The 17,484-nt window shown below is 45.1% G+C and overlaps 1 protein-coding gene across 1 annotated transcript in view; it reads right to left on the reverse strand.

Moving 5' to 3' along the window:
• Nucleotides 1-3,033: 3,033 nt before the first annotated feature.
• Nucleotides 3,034-17,484, reverse strand: part of NSG2 (neuronal vesicle trafficking associated 2) — a 50,443-nt gene continuing 35,992 nt past the window's right edge. Inside the window, exons 4-5 of the mRNA XM_090020620.1 lie at nucleotides 6,360-6,470; nucleotides 3,034-4,872 (exon numbers count right to left, since the gene is read on the reverse strand). Coding sequence (XP_089876746.1) covers nucleotides 4,681-4,872; nucleotides 6,360-6,470 — 303 coding nt within the window. The 3' untranslated portion in view covers nucleotides 3,034-4,680. The remainder of the gene's footprint in view (nucleotides 4,873-6,359; nucleotides 6,471-17,484) is intronic.

Consider the following 17,484-nt stretch of genomic DNA (forward strand, 5'->3'; position numbering starts at 1 on the left):
TAGCCGTGGCTATAGTACAGCATCCCAGCACCTTGGGTGCAAAAGTTCATTGCCCCTGTGTTGCCATAAATATTTTTATGGTGGCACAAGCTAGAAGCAAATGGATGTTCTTGCCCCTTGTCATACTCCAATTGCCCAAAAATGTTTGCACAACCAAACCTAATCCCAGGAGGTGATGCCTTATAGGGGAGGACTGCATGCCTCTGGATGTCCCCTGCAGGAGATTCCTGGAACCTGCAATTCATGGGTTGATTCAGAGCATCCAGGGCCATTGTCCTGCAAGATCTTGCTCCTGAAGCCCCAGGAGCAGCAGGGGCTGGACACTGCAGGAAACAGCCCTGCCAATATCTGTTGCTGCTGATCAATCGGATCATCCATGTCGAGAAACAGTCCAGCACAGCTGATGCCACAAGAAAAATGTACCCCTTGAGTCCCAGAGTTTTCACAGCCTCTTGGCCAGCACTGATCAAAAATTACTGTCCGGTGACTGGTCGTCCACTGGATGTTCCAGATTACTCTCTTCATTTGTTGACAGCTCCTTATGGCTCATTTACACCAACTCAGGCATGCTACATGACCAACACCTCTCTCTCATGCCCAAGCCCCAGAGAAGAAATGAACCATTTCGTCCCAACTAGGCCTCAATACAATAGTGGATGGGTAAATGGGGTCATGCAGTGACACAGAAACTCCCCATGATTAATTTGTTTTCAAACATGGAAAACAACCAACAGCTTGACTCTTACTATCATTGAGCCCCCTTTCTGTTTCTTCAGGAGAGGGTAGGAGCCCTGTTAGCCACAATCTGCTTTTACCAAAGAAGAGAATTCATGTTAAACTTGAGCCTACCTCCTGCCCAAGGACCTAGTCATCATCAGAGTTGGAAAAATCTGGCAGCCAAGACTGATAGCCCATATAGAGGGCCTCCTTTATGAGGAGCTGATCCCATATAAATAGCCTGGGATTTGGAGTAGCTGGGGTTTAGCTATGAGGATGAGGGCTTTGTGCAGAGATCAACACAAAGACAAGACTGGTCAAAGGGAGGAAGAGGCAGGAAGTGGAATATATTGAAAAGCATGGTTTAAGGGCCAGACAGCAAGTTCTCCAGACTTACTGAAAAAGGAGTTGCCTGACAGGCCCACATATAACTCAGACAAATATCCGTGTGTAGTAGTGTTCAACCAATAGTAGAGGGTGCCATCAAGAAGTAGCGGGTGCTTAGGCATCCCATAGAAAGTTCCCCCAGAACATGGTTAATCTGTGAAAACTGCATCTTGTCCAGACCCCTGGGGTACCAGGAACCCCCAGCTCCATGGGGGACAGCAAGCAGTGTGACAGTGTCATTGGCAACTGCTGGCCAAGCCTCTTCAACCTGCACAGAAAGCCAAGGGTCCTATTTGGAGTAGTCAGCTTTAAGAAAAGCTGAAATAAAAGGAAGAAAGATGCTGAAGTTTCAATAGGGTCCCTTTCCATTGCTGTGACTGAAGTAAGTGGCTGATCTTGGAATCCATACTGCAGCTTCTACGTGGCCCATAATAATGGTGTCAATGCAATGTTCAGAGTAATGGAACTTTTAACAGGAGTTGCCTTTTACTGCCCCTTGGCACTATCGGGCCCTAGTTTTATTCTATTCCATATAGAAAGTTGGCGCTTCCTTTATTAGTTTCAGTTATCAAATAATCCCTCTACTCTTTAATACAAGTGATTTGATTCTGGTTGGTATTTTTATTAAAGTAAACAGAGTGCTAAGGTGATAGTAGCAATAGAAATCCCATGGTCAAATTACCCAGGACTCAATTTTGCAGAGAGCACTGTATCCTTTTTAATACATTTTGCAGGTTCCCTGTGGTGACCTCTAATGCCAGCGTGGCTCTTTTTTTTCCAGCAGCTCAATTTCACAGCCCTGAATGTTTTGAAAAGGGAACTCATCCAAACGATTGATAAAGCTTCTGTGAGCCTTCTGAAACGAGCAAATTTAGAAAGAGAGAGACACGCTTCGTTTCAAAGAACTGCAGGATTTAAGGAAATACGATCCTCTTTCTTGGCAAGATGGGATGAATGCACTTTTATGTTTCCCTGTGTGGTCAGCCACAAAGTTTGGATACAGATCCAAACTCTCCCAAAGTTCAAGAGTAGCCAGAGCCAGGCTCCTGAGCTAGCCCTTTCACAGGCTGTGTAACAGCGGTGTTGGTGTGCTTTCTCACATAGTATTCTCTTGCAATATTTCTTCTCACTGACCATAAAAGGCCACCCTCCTCAGTGGGAGAATTGTTGAAGTACATCACTGCCACTTGAAATTGTTTGAAAGTCTTTATCAGTCTAGGAAATGGTTCTTAAAAATGGGTGTTTCTAGTAAACTTATAATCTCTGTCAAGCCAGTAAAAATTATTGGCCCTTACTTTCAATTCCCTCATTCTTGTAGTTGAGGCAGGAATGGAAGCGTGGGACAGAGGTTGCTTTAAGCTACCCTTGTGTCTCTCTAAGCCTTGAGGCAGTCAGTAGCCTGTCCAGCTATAAGTCAGAATAGCCTCGAGGTTACTCTAACTTACACTACACTTCTCAAGGGCCAGCAGGAATACCTGTAGCACAATGTATCCAGGTTGTTCCACCTCCTTGCTTTTTCTATTGCCTGTGCCACTTACCAGGGTACCAGGTTGCTATAGACCTTTTGTGCCTATCCCAAGAAGTCCAAAGATGAGATTTTTATCCTCTTTATGGGGCTAGAAGAGCAGCATGCAACTGAGAACAGAGCATGCAACATGTTAGGATTTCAGCAGCTCTTGTTCCGAAAGCTGTTTAGTTGAAAAACTGGGGAAAAATACCAAAGTCCCAAATGTGAGAGGTTCCCCCCGGCCAAGCAATAAGAACAAGGAGATCTCAATGACCCATGCAAGGTTCAAAATTCTCCTTTCCACACAACAGAGCCATCCACACTCAGCATGCGCAGGCACCCAGACATTATATCCCACCACCCTGTTCTCACAGCAACACTGCAGGAGCCAGGCGAAAGAAACCCTCTGGGACAACTGAGACTCTCAGACACATCTAGCTTTATTTTTCCTGTCAGAAAAGTTCAAGAATTACACCAAAAAATACTTCAGTCTTTGCTACCTACTGACAAAAAATACACCACAAAATTATAAATTGTTCGGTGATTGGTTGGCGATCTGCTTTTGGTGTCGGGAGGAGGGTTTTTGTACATTTCAAGTGAAAGATGAATTTACAAGTGAACTATGGAGATGGGAAAGGGAAACGTCAGACGATGGCATTTGGCACTACAGTTTTAGCTACACTATACAGTTATTTATCATGACTCCCGGTAGCCCAGTCCTGCCCTCGTTAACACCATTCAAATCTCTAATATCTGTGTTGGAGGACCATACTCTGCCCAGACTGGATTTTGGTTCCTCTCCTGCCACAGCCACAAATCTGATGAACACACTCCTGAAATGCGAACTTAAATGCCAGACTTGGTGTCCTCCTGCTGCCCATCCTGTGGAGCTCACACTCCCCAAGATACCACATCATTTAGCTGCGGACGAGTCTTGAGTGGTAGCCCTGGACAAGAGGATCCCCTTCCCTCAAGCCTAACAAATCCCATGTTCACGCTCACTGAGATTCATTGCCCGTGCCAGACACTGGGTCTTGTTTTACACTGTGTAGGGCCGAACCAGGCTTGGGGCTTGTTCCAAGTTTTGCAGGTCAACTGATACTTTGAGCTTTGATACCACTTTTTAATCCGTCACTCTAAATACTTATTTCAAAAGTGAAGGGAAAATGAGGCTTAAGGCTTGATCCTGTACAATACTGAGCTTCTCCTGAGAGGCTCCTTAGTTCACTATGGCAGTATTTCTAACAAACTTCACCTCAAAGGATCAGGCCCCATGTAACTCGCCCAAGGTCAGACAAGAAGTATATGACAACACTAAGCCTCACCCCCTAGGTCCCAGTCCTTTGATACTGGCATATTGGCGATCTAAGCACAGTAATAGCTCCATCTGTTACATCCTGTTCTACATTCAAAACACAGTCAGGATTTCATCCTCTTACCACACTGAAGATCTCCAATGGTGCTGATATGCAACAAACTCCTACATCTTTCTATTTCTATTCAGGCCTTAATGTGAATGTGTGTGAGAGTGCATTTCCCTAGCCACTAATTAATTCTGATGCTGTATTTTGTCCAGTTTGCCCATGAGAAGGTCCTCAACTGGGCAAGTTCAACTATGTAACAAGATGCTTTCTAACAAACTTCCCCCACCCCCTCGAAAAGAGGTTTCCAATGTTCTTGCCTGCTCTGGGGGCACAGCTTCCCACCAAAAAGAGAGGTTTGTGGGATTCTCTTTGCTCATTTCCATCCTCCCTGGTTATTTTCGGAATTTGCTTTTTTTGTTTTTTAATTTATTTTTCTAACAAATATTTAAGCAATGATTTTAAAAATATTTGTACATCATAAGTTACAGTCAACATCGAACATGCCTTTGTACAAGAGCTTGACTTGGTTACAAATCAACGAGAACAATGCACGAAAAGAAATATCAATTAGGATGACTCCTGCACTTGAGCTTCATGTATTCTTGTCGTGCTTTAAGCACAGCACCCTCTTGAAACTAGAGCAATGCTTTATAAACATGGTGTACTTTCCCCACCCGCCCACCCTCCCATCACCACAGAGTGACTTTAATGGCCTTCTGTCTTGGCAGCCTTGGCTTCATGGTTTACTGATCCGGAGGAAAGCCAGGGCGATACAGAGCGTGAGCTGGTTTGCTTAGCCATGCTGTAGTGGCTAATGACAGTATAGAATCGGCCCCGGGAGTTGGAATCCTGCGCTGAGTAATAGGCATCCAGGGAGGCAGGGATGCATCGCTTATGCTGGAGAGAGGGAAGAAAGCAGGACAAGTAAGTACCAGTCACATTACCGTACACTCATTTTAAAATCATTTGTTTCTCCTAGATGATTTTTGACCCATCGCATTGATTAGGCTATGGGCTGCCACAGGGACAAGGATACAACTTCCATTAATCAAATGCATTGGATGAAAGAAACTCCAGGGCACAGTCATCAGACTTGAAAACTGCTGGTGATATTGGTGATCCTCAGTGCAGACTGGTTTCTGGAAAGCACAGAACGGGGGTCTAGCCCAGCTGGCAGGAGCAGTGGGAGAGTACAGTTGTTAGCTCCTACAGAGCGCTTAGTTGACAGCCCTGGAGGCTGAAGTTCTTTATTCATTCTCAGAACAGATATGGGACAGGCAGAAGCATTATAAGCTTCTTATATGCTGCCCTGCTAGTTTGCCTTATCTGTGTCCTGGAAGAGGAATGGAAGGACAAAGCAGTCTCCATGGTCCTTTTGGAGCTTTTTGTCTGTGCCGAGACTGCCAACTAGTCTTTTCTCTGTTGAGTGAACACTTGTACAGAAACACCTGCACAGAGAAAACCACTTTGCCTTGCAGAGGTTATAAAAGAGCCCTCATACAGTAACAACATTTGACCTGACCTGGACACATTCACTGGGGAGTCGGACATGCAGGATCCCATGTACCAAGACCCTAAGCCATCCATTTCCCTCAGTCTAGTGCTATTAATGAAACTCCCAGATCCAAATTTGTTGAGCTTCTGCAGCACTCAGATTCAGATATGATTCTGGATCCAAAAGACATCACTCGGTCCGAGCTCTGATCTTCTGTGCAGTAGGGGAGTAATTCACAATGACAAATATATCTGCTCCTTAGCTGCTTTTCCACTGCTTTTTGCAGCAGTGAAAACTTCCAGCACCATATTCATTGCAAATGCTTAAGCCATGAATTGTTTTGCAACCTGTTAAACTCTGGGGAGGAGTGAACAGCCTTCTGTGACTATTTGAGATTCACACAGTTGGCTAGCAACATTTGGGCAAAGGAGTCATGTGGTTTCTCACAGTTCCTAAATCAAATGAGAGCAGAAGCATGCTTCATACCAATACTTGCACATGCACATTTTTAAGTCAATGACCCGGGACTTGTGTATGTCCTGCTGAAATTTGCTGGGCAGGGACCTTTATGCCAGTGTAACTCAACTGTATGGCTGTTTGTGGGCAGCAAGCTACGTGTGAGTTGCAATGGGCTCATTCAAACTTATTAAAGTTATTCATGGACATTTGTCTGTAGTGTTCACAGAGGTCTAATCCCAGTGATTACAATGCTATGGTAGCTGCTGGAGGAAGATGCAAGTCCACATTTCTCAAGCCCTTTTCCCCTGTCAACACATTCTTGCCAAATGCTCTGTTTGACCCTGATGAAAAATTTAGACTAGACTGGAACCACATTTTCAATTAGATTCTATGCCTATCCCGAGCATTTCATCTGACTGAAATCTCTTACCTTATAAACAAATCCATCTGGGCAACTGTGGTCGTAAGTAAAGGCTTTGTACACCACAAGAAAGACTATGCAGGCAAGGAATGCAAGAGCCAGACTTATGAGAATAGTGACCTACAAAAGAGGGATAATATTACTCCACAGATGTTAAAATGGCATTTGAGCAACCCCGCAATTAAATGACTTATATTAACATCCATCCTAACAGATTGTGCTCTTCGCTGTGTGGTACTTAACTAAGCATGGTAATTGAATGACTTGCTAGATCCAATATCCCTGATTTTTGACATCCCTTTTTCCCTAAGACCTTTGATGAGGCATTTTCTATGTTTAATCCCTTACAAATTTCTAGGTTTTCACTAGGAGATTTACTGTTCTGAAGGGCTTTGTGTTCCCACACTCTCATCTCCCAGTTCAATAGAAAGCAGCTCCATTTTACCCTGCTGCTGTCAACCAGAGGTTACTTGTAGGAGGCATATTCATTGTCTGAGCAGCAGTAGCCAGGCTGCCTCAAAGCCAGAGTAAGATCCTTTTTCTCCTACCTTCACCGGCGGGAGGTAAAAATAAGTCTCTATAACAGTCTTCATCTGTAGGCATTTTAAGTGCTGTTACACACCAGCAAAACAAGGAGTGAGCAACTGGGGGCACAAGACCAACCCCAGGTGCACACTTGGAGCACAAGAACAGCAGCTACTGACACTGCCACAGCCAGTCCAACACCTACTGCCACCCCTGTTGCCACAGTCGCCCAGGCAGTGGTCATTACTCATCTAATGTTACATGGTTAAATTCTACCTACTGTAGAGTGAAGAGGTGCAGAATAGGGACCTGGACTTCTTATGAGTGCCAGGCAAGGTGTAATGAAGACATCTTTCAGTGTGTCTGATAACAGGAGGTGGCAGACATGGTAATGGTCAGGGACATTGCCTTCATGTGTCTGCCAGCCCCGGCTCTGTCACTGAAAACAGCAAACATAATACTCCTTTAAGGAACCTACCAAATGGGCTGCTCCCTGTTGTCTACATGCCACAATGCAGAGCCAGGCAGAGACATTCAAGTGAGTACTAAATGAGCAACTTCCAGTAACAGATTTAGTCAAGTGCATCCAGCTGAGGTGTCTACAGCAGGAGTGGGCAAAATACGGCCCGTGGGCTGGATCTGGCCCGCCAAGCACTTTCATCCGGCCTGCGGCATCGCCAACAAATTGCAGCCCCACCCAGCCCTTCCACCCACAAGGGTGGGAGCGAGGCACCCACGTGTACGCAGACCCTCATACATACACTATTGCACCACACTCCAACTCTTGTGGGCAGAAGGGCCTGGCCCCGCCAGCAGCAGCTTCGAGGCAGGGCTGCTGCTGCCGCAGCCCCCAGGGACCTGCTCTGCTTGCCCAGTCTCCTGCTGGCTCCAGGCAGCAGGTAGGGAAGCAGGAGGAGTGGAAGGAAATGCAAAGCATGGGGCTTGGGCTGGGACAGTGGAGCCCATGGTGGCAATGCAGAGCTCAGGTGGGCAGCGTGTGGGTGTGAGGGAGGGTGACAGGACATAGGGACCCCCCACACTTCCCCTATGGTGCACAGCCCCAGCAGGCAGCAGCAGCAGGCGGGGCACTCAGGGCACAGGTGCCTGGTGGGGCACGGCTTCAGCCAGTGGGGCACATTGCAGAGAGGAGCGCAGCCTGCCGCCCGTCTGTCTGTATCATCAGAGCTCCCTGCCACTCACGCAGCCCTGCACCTGCCAGGCACAGACGGGCAGTCCCGGGCACTGGACCCGGCTGCCTTCCCCACCTGGGCTGCGCTGCATGGGAGGGAAGCCCCAGGCGCCTTCCCTTGGCGGGCGGGGAAGGCAGCCAGTTCCAGCGCCTGTGGCTTCCCCCCCACGCCTGCTGAGTGCAGGGAATGTCAGCAATACAGATGGCCCAGTGTGGGGCTGCACTCTTCACTGCAATGTGCAGCGCTGCCAGAGTCGCACCCCACCAGGCACCGTGTGTTGAGCACCCTGCCTGCCGCTGCTGTGCTATTAAGAAAGTGTGGGGGTCCCCACACCCCTGCACACTCCCTCACACCCCACAGATGCCACACGCCCACACCCTTACCCCCACACTCCCCGCATATACACAACCCTCCAACACACCCTATGCCCCCTCACACGCAGCCACAGCTCCTCACAACCCCCCCACAACCTACCATATACACACATCCCCACATCCCACCATACACACACACACACCGTGCACACACACACTCATGCACACACATCCACACTCTACCACGGCTACACCTGCACACCCACACCCCACCACACACACACACACACACACACACCATACATACACCCACACCCACTCCCCACCATACCTATATACGCACACGCACACACACACTCCACCGTACACACACGCACATGCACACACCCACACCCCACCATGCACATACCCCCACCCCACCATACACACACACACATGCACACACCCACAATATACAAGACTAAGAATTTATTTTTGAGTTATTATGCAATTACCTCTATATACAGTATGTGGACACAAATCATGCCAAAAATATTTTTCATAATAAAATTAAAATATCTCGCTGAGGTCATCTGATCCCAGCACTCTTTCCCGCCCACGTGCAGAGGGCTGGACCCGAAGATCTGTAAGGTCCCTTCCAGCCCCAAACAACTATGAAATGATGTTGTAGTAGGTGCTTGACTTTTAGTGTGATTTGGTTTTAGTCTGGTTCTGAAATGGCAACCCCCGCCCCAAGGAGTATTTCTGCGGGGCAAGGGGAAGAACATCCAGTGGCAAAGGTCAGGGGTTAGGGGTAGGATTTCCAGTCCCAAGATGGCAACAAGGTGCAGGGCAGCTGTCAGGGGGCAGGGCCACCCATGCGGCCTTCGACAGCTCACCAAAACTCATTAAGTGGCCCCCCACCAGAAATAATTGCCCCCCCGGCCTACAGTGTGCTGCCTGCAGACATGTCCTAGGTGTGTTGCCCCTCTGAGGCAGCTTCCTCCTCTCCAAACCATCCTGGTCTTCTTCAAACAGAGTTACCAGCTCTATTCTAAAGTTCACTCAGAGGAACGGCTCCTGCTGCTCTCACGCAGGCACTGCTCTTGTTGAAAGATAGAACATTGTCCTGAAATGCTCCTAGAGATTCTGCTGAAGCTGGTCTGAGGTGCAAGTCTTTTAATGAAACTCCAAATCAGGTGAATTTTGCTTCGTATCCTGTTTCACTGTGAACATCTGCCTCTGCTCTAGCATGAATCCTTCTACAGCCTGGCAGGTTCCAGCAAGTGATTGGGGGTTGCAGAGTAAAAAGGCTTCAGCTCTTCAGTGTGCACCAGTGCTGCCAATACCATAACCACTCAGTTCTGTCAAGGCTGCTGCTTCCTGCTGAATTGGATTCACATTAATCTTCCCTGGGGCTCAGATACAGCCCACTGCATTACCATGCAAAGCAGAGACCATAATCAAATGAACTCAAGTCCTGGGATGACAGCAATAAGGGCTGCGATGGAGGGCAAACTGAAAACTCCTGGGAGAGAGAGTTTGTGCTATGGATATCTCACCCACTTGCTTGGCTGGCTGGACAGAATGGGAGCAGCATCTCAAAAGGGACCCAAAGCTTGTCCCACGCTGCACAGTACCTGCCTGCATTGATGACTGCATTGATGAGTGGGACTGTAATGCTAGAGGTTTTAATGGTGGGTCCCCTTAAAAAGGTGTGGGTGCCTACATTGAAGAGTTAAAGCAAAGAGTTCTGTCCTGCCACTTGCTACTACAAAACAGAGAGATGCAGGGGGAATCTGATCAGCATTGCACCAGTGTAAAAATAGAAAACAGAGGACACAGTCTGTTAAAAGGTTTGCCCAGTCCAGCCAAGCCCAGTGGAGAACTGGCCCTGTAAGTTTCACTGGTTTCCATTTTGGCTGTCTGCTTCCTTCCCAGTGCATCTGTCTGCCAAGTGAAAACAAGCTATTACCTGCTCCCTTCCCACCTAGTGGTAAGATGCTGTAATAGTGCCTGCGACCTCTGAACTATTGCATTCCTGTCCGTTCCTGACCCCAAGGTAATTGGAATTGGTAAACAAACCCATAGTAAATTATAGCAGGGTATGTAAACATTTGTCCACACCCCCTGCTCTATCAGTTTTATGTTATTTAATACTATTATATCACTATATTATTTATACAACATATGCATAATGGTATGCATTATCGACATGGTATTCTATAATAAATATCATGACTTATACAACAGGGCCCACAATACCATAATGATGCATACCAGTACTGCAGACCTATACTCAGCAGCCTTAATGATATTAAGAAAAAGCAAAATGCAGAAATATTTCTTATGACAAAGTGAACAAGTTAGTCTAGAACAGTAGATGGACTTTGCAGGAGAGCAAAGGTGGGTACATTTCAGAACCTGCGGGTAATACCAATGAACTGATTAAAAACAGCTGAATACCGGATCATGGTGAAATTCTGCTTTTATTTTTTGCTCAGCAGAGAAGTCGGAGAGCCAATTCTGAGAGCAGCTGGAAATCTGAGAGCCAATATGATATGCAATCCCTACATGGGCTCAGAGAAGCTGTTGGAACTGCTTGCAAAGCAAGAACAGACCTTTTGGCCTAGCAAATACTGCAGAAAGATGTACCACCTGGTATGATGTATTCCCAAGCACGCTGCACATTAGGTCTATTACTGAGCGCAGCTACAGCAAACCTGGCAACGCTGGCAATGCTTACCCTATGATGGGTAGTGCAGACAAAGCGGAGTTCCTAGGGGATCTTGTGAGGATGCTGAATGGAAACACTGCCACTACATCTATGAGGCCACTGCTGAGCTTAACTCAGGAAGAGTCCAGATCATGGGAAAGTAGAAGGAAAATGAATGTCCTCTGTCTGAAATGATTAATTCGCCCCTCCTTGAGATAGAAAGTTTCAGAATTAAATGTAAATAGGTGAGGAACCATGAGCTAGAAGCTGATGTTACTGCTCAGTGACTGAAAGTCAAGGACTTCACTGAATTCTGCAACCTTCTCTGGCATCATAATCCTTTCAAAGATAAACTGTAGCAATCGAAGCCATGGCTCCCCTGAGAGCGAATGTTCAAACTAACCTTCTCCTTGGGGCCTGATTCACTGAAAAATGTGTCGTGAGTACAAAGCATCTACGGAGAGGCAGTTGTAGTCCAATAGCACTTGTTAAGAGCTCACTTAGGCCTTTGCTAAAAGGAAAGCCCATTTACACGAGGAGCACGAGCTATGGCCACAAAGATCTTGGCTCATTTCTGTTCATCTTGACTCAGGTTTGCATCAGAACTTGAACAGGTATTAACGTATTATTATTTCATACCTAGATTATGCCAGCCCCACAGTCCCCAAGCAGCCACCACCCTGCCCTTCACATTTTGTTGCACAGGAAGGGATGCAGGTGAGGTCCCAGACAGATGGCCAGGTAGTAGTTTTCAGGGCGGTAAAAGAAGCTGAAAAAGAGTAGAAGCATCACAGTGGCAAATCAAGATGAGGGCCCTTTTCTGCTAAATGCTATACAAAGACATGGTTTCTGCCCTGAAAAGTTTAGTGTTTGACCTATTTGGCTGGGTGAGTCCCGTTGTGAATTGACCGGATGGCGCTATGGCAAGACTTGTATGTTGCTCTATTAGCATGAGAGCTTATAGGAGATCCCTTGCCTCTGGTGAGAGACTGTAGAGAACATTTAGCCATGTGGTGGTTTTGCTCAGGCCTGGCTTCAGTGTACAGAAGAGTCTCACCAATCTTGTTATTATGAGTGGCTTGAAGTAAACTGATTCAGGATCAGTGTTAACATAAGAGCAAAGAAGGGTATACAAAGGTCTACTGATGACAGTGCATGAAAACAGCTCATGTAACCACACTTGGCAAAAAGTACCTTCTCCTTCTACCTAGCAAGAAGCTATTCATCTTCTAACTTCCTTTCCAATTACCTTGACCCTTCTCTGCTAGGGCTACAGTAACACCCCCCTAGAGCTTTCACTGCCTTGGCGTTCAGTTCCTTTCTGCGTCCTGGGTCTACAGCACAACTTCCTGCTCTCTCAAGACCAGTTCTAACCACTAGGCTAATTTGCTATTTGAGAAGAGGATGGAAATGGAGTCTTGTCCCTAAACTTTGAGGTCAACATCTCCCTCATTCAGAGACCCATGTTGCCTCTTGCCATCCCAAACCAGTTGCCAAGGGTCCATTCTAGCCTTCTGTCACTGAGCCAGAAACATGTTACTTGTTTCCTTTGCAAGGGGAAACACTAATCTAAGGGCAGATCTGCCCTGCAATCTGTTATAACTCATCTCCTGTAGACATATCTAAGCTAGCTTCAAACTAGCTAATTCAGGAACTGGTAGCATTGTAGAAACCGCCACATGACACTCAGTACAGGCTTAACCACATGAATATTACCCATGTCTCAGGTGAAATTATCAATCTATGCTGAGCTCGGCAACACTGCTAACAGTACCTGAGCTAAGTTAAAGTGAATTCAGGGCTTAGGGCATGTCTCTTATGCTGCTAAACTCCAGAAAAAAATACACCATACATGAATGAACATCAGTAATTTGTCACCATCGGTCCCTTTGCCCTTCGTCTGCCCATTGAGCCTCCTAGGTGAATAAATGCTCCTTGGCATATCCTTCTGCTGTAGCAAGCTGCTAGTTCCCATCTCATACCCTCTTAGAACGAGGTCTTTCCTTCCAGAATCCCTTCCCCTCCTTGTGCAATTGAACACACGCTCCTCTCTCCCACAGTTCCATGCACTTGCAAAATTACAGCGTGACACAACATTATACACGATGCTACATCATGTAAAATTGCTCTGGGATGAAATGTCACAGAAGATGTTAAAACCCAGGGGAAATGGGGAAGAGAAATCCACTGAGGGATAATTTTACCAGGCTAGAGCCGAGATCCAGCTTTCTAGCTCTTCCTGAAAACACAAAGCTTCATTAACATTCAAATATCAAAGAATCACAGAGCTGCAATACCTAATAAACCTCCACTTTTTTTTTATGAATAACATGAACCTTGGCAGTCTCAAAGCAATATAAACACTCACATAGGGGAAATAAAATTTAGTGAGACAGAGAAACCTGTGAGCACTGCAGGCATGAGTCTGTCATGTGTGACTACTAGATTGGGGAAAGGGGCATGTTTTTGACCTCTTCCCCAGCTGGGATATCCCCAAAGACTGGCTAAAAGGAGGTCTCCTAGTAGGAGACCACTCTGCTGAAACAGAGACACGAGAACAAAAAAAATCACCCTTATTTCAATGTACAATGACTACCACTGGGAATCAAGGACCTGATCCAAAGCCACTGAACCCAATGAAAGGAATTGTATCACCTTCGGCATGCTTCAGATCAGGGTGCAAATTCTCCTCCTGTCTTCCCTTCCCAGAGACAAAGAAATGCTTCCTTTTGTCTATATCATGTATAAAAATGAAAGCACCCTGCTTTTCCAAACATTAAAAGGGGTTCACTATAATGAGATGACTACCTATTTGTCTGGTAACCTGGCTCTCATAAGTCATCATAACCTAAGTCTGAGCATCCATCTCACCAAGTCTGATTTCCATGGCTGCCCATTTTTTCATCAAAAATTCCCTTTGACTCTCTTCAGCCACAGTGAAAAGGCTTTTAAAAAAGCAAAACCCAGAACAATGCTGGGTTCAGACAGCAGGGTGTTCTTTTAATAACCACTTATATTTCAAGGTTTCTACATTTTTATTTCTCACTTTTCCCTCAGCAGTTTTTTCCATCTTTCTGGTCTGCTGTTTTTTCCTGAAGTGCTGAGCTCCCGTATTTCCAGCTGAAGTCAGTGAGAGCTGATGGTACTCTGAAAATCAGGCCACTTAGCCATTGCTTTTCTTTTCCCAGGAATTTGGTGGTTCCCTGACTTCTTGGAAAGGGTCTGATTCTGCAATGCTCTCTCACACCCTGGCACTTGGTCTGGTGTTGAACTCCATGGATTATCAATGGATTTCAGTTGGGCACGTACCCAGAGTTCATTGCAAGATGGGAGTCTTAGAGATTTAAGAAATGTGAGATCGCTAAAAAATACCAGCAGACAAATCCTTCGTGCCTTAATCACATGAACAGATCTAGTGATGCCGAGAAGGTTCCTAAAGTGTACACCGAAGCAGATATTTAGAAAGAAGAATGTTTCAGACAACTTAGGAGTTATTTTTTCTATCAGCAAATGGCAAAAATTTGCCTCAAATTTATGCACTGTTTGAATGGATCTGCCAATTATTTTTCAAACGTTGTTTCTGCTCTATGAATTGAATGCAGACAGTTCGCTCATAGCATTCAACATATAAGCTGTATAGATGAGCTGCAGTTGTGGCTTTTCACGTAAGTCACAAGTTATCTGCACTCCCCGCTGAATTAATGTAACTTATAATTATGGTGCTTTTATCAAGGCTTGTGCTTCCACATATAAGCTTGGCTTTCAGTGAATTTATATTCTGTTATAGTATTCATGCTGGTCTAAAAATATCGGTACATAAAATAACAAATGGTACAGAGAAGGTGAATCAAGTGTACATTTTAACCCTTCTCATGGTATAAGTGGAGGTCTAAAGGAAATAAGACATATGAAGAACTAAAGGTTCTCCACAAGATGCTGACTGCACAGTCATTACTGAGCAGTCATTTATTACGTGTTTACTAAAGTACTAGTAAAGAAATACTGCAGTTAGTATGCAGTAGTGTTGCAGAACGGCTTTTAGGTAACACTGATGATGCAGTGGTAATGAGCTACTGCGCGGTCAGCATCTCGTGTAGACGTGCCCAAGGATATTCTTTTTTGATCACTATGTAATTAAGATAAAGAACTCACACCAATAGATATCATTGCTTGTAAGAGTTCAGTATGAGTCCCAAAACAATTTAAAATTGATGTTGATAATATTCATGATGACATAAATTAGGACTAAAAAATATACACGATAAAAAAGTATTAGAACATAAGCCAGTCTTTAAGGCCCACTCCACAAAGGTATTTAGGCACCTATCCCCTATTTAGGTTCCTAACTCCTGCTGAAGTCAATGGCAATCAGTTAAACACCTAAATAACTTTGTAGCATAGGGCACAAGTGCCTTTATGTGTTTTATCTATGTGTGCATCTTCCTTTGAAGAATTTGGCATTCAAAATAAAAAGAATTCTAAACCAGTTAGGCCATTGGCTAGATCTGCAGAAAGAGGGAGTTAGCTGTTAGTCTGGAGTCAGGCAGAAGGCAGGGTAGATTTGCACCTTTATAGACTAACTAAATCAAAGATGTATAGCATACATTTTCCTAAGCATCTGATGACTTACATCATCAGATCCTTTGAAGGGACTGAAGAAAGCAGAACAGCTACACAGAAAGCATGGATCTAGATTGGGGGCACGTCTACATGTGTGTTAATGTACTGTAATTACAGCACATTAAGTTTAGTACCTGTAATAGCTGGCACTAATTTACTGTGCTGTAATCGGCAGTACTGTGCAGTAGCACCTGAGCATGTCTTCTAGGTGACACTAATGCACAGTAGACTAATTCTACTGCACGTTAGCACATTAGCATGGCTATCGCCATGATGCACTAATGCACAGCAAAATGAAACTACTGTGCTTTTAGCATCTCATGTAGATACAGCCAGGGAGTCCTACAGTTACAATAGAGTCCTAAAACTGCAGCCGCTCAAATCAGCAGTCAGACTCAGACAACCTGCTACAATTCCAACCCCAAGACAAAGATAACAGAATCTCTTTGGTTGTCACCTATAGATCCCAGCTTGAACACCTCCGACATATTATTAATGGCCTTCACCCAGCCTTCACCCCATCCAAAAAAATGTCAACCATCTCAAGATAATCATAAAGGACAAATCTGTCCTGGCTTACTGGCCGCTGCACAACCTCAAACAGCATCTCTCCAGCAACAGACTACCTAACTCCTATTCTTACCAAGGCACTACCCATTGTTTCAGACCCAGATGCTAGCTGTCCACTCACATCATCACCCCCTCAACACAGACGACATCATCACTAAACCAAATAACATGGATAACATCCAAGGCTCATTTACCTGCATCTCTACCAATGCCAGAGACATCATCACTTGCTTACAGTGACCCTTTGCTGCCTACATTGGACAAGCAAGGTAACCCTTACGTGTAAGAATGAATTAACACTGATATGCCATCAACACCAGAAAAACAGACAAACGTATGGCAGAACACTTCCTGGCTATTTATTCATTAGATTTATATCCCTCTCTGTCCCCCATCACTGACCTCAGAGTGGCTGTTCTTAGACAACAAAACTTTAAAAACAAACTTGAATGGGAAATTGCAAAACAAGAAATCATCCACAGACTGGATTGTATTAAGTATAGTCTCGGCCAAGAATACAGGATTCTTATTCTGTTACCTGGATAGCTTTTATAAGCCATATGCCCCTCAGTGGGTTAACTGGTTTTTTTTTTCTATTTCCTACCTACCTTGCCCCTCTCAGCAGTGGCACCTCCTTTTTCCTCCCCGCTTCCCTACCCTTTTTAGTCTAATCACTGCTCTGCTTCCTGCAGTCCCTTTACAGTGTCTGATAAAGCAAGTCCTCTGCTTATGAAAGCTTATGATATACATCTTTGATTTAGTTAGTCTATAAGGTGCAGATCTACCCTACTTTCTGCCTAGCTCATCAGAGCAATTCCTGTGCTCTGCTATTAAAACTTAATCACAAGATGCAACAAGTAGTTGTCATTGACTGGACAATTATGTGACATTTCACTTACAATCTCATCCATGAAGAGCTACTGTGTTTTGTACAAGAAGAAAGAGTCTATATAGGGGAACCTTCGCACTTCAGTGTTTCTACAGGATTTCTGTCAAGATAATTTTCATAGAAGGGCATAATGCCAATGAAAGACAAGTCTCTTTCCATTTGAGGGACTTGGATCGATTAATACCATTCCATTTGGAAACCTATAAAGTCAATTGATAATGCAGTTCATTGCACACACACAAAAATCATTAATCAATTTGTCACAGGGTCAGTCCCCAAAGCTTCTGATAATCAGTAGGAAGACTTGGGCTGTGAAGGCATCTCTCTATGA

Source organism: Crocodylus siamensis, chromosome 10 (assembly GCF_052110815.1).
Source record: "Crocodylus siamensis isolate JL-2025a chromosome 10, ASM5211081v1, whole genome shotgun sequence".
NCBI classification, from domain to species: domain Eukaryota; kingdom Metazoa; phylum Chordata; order Crocodylia; family Crocodylidae; genus Crocodylus; species Crocodylus siamensis.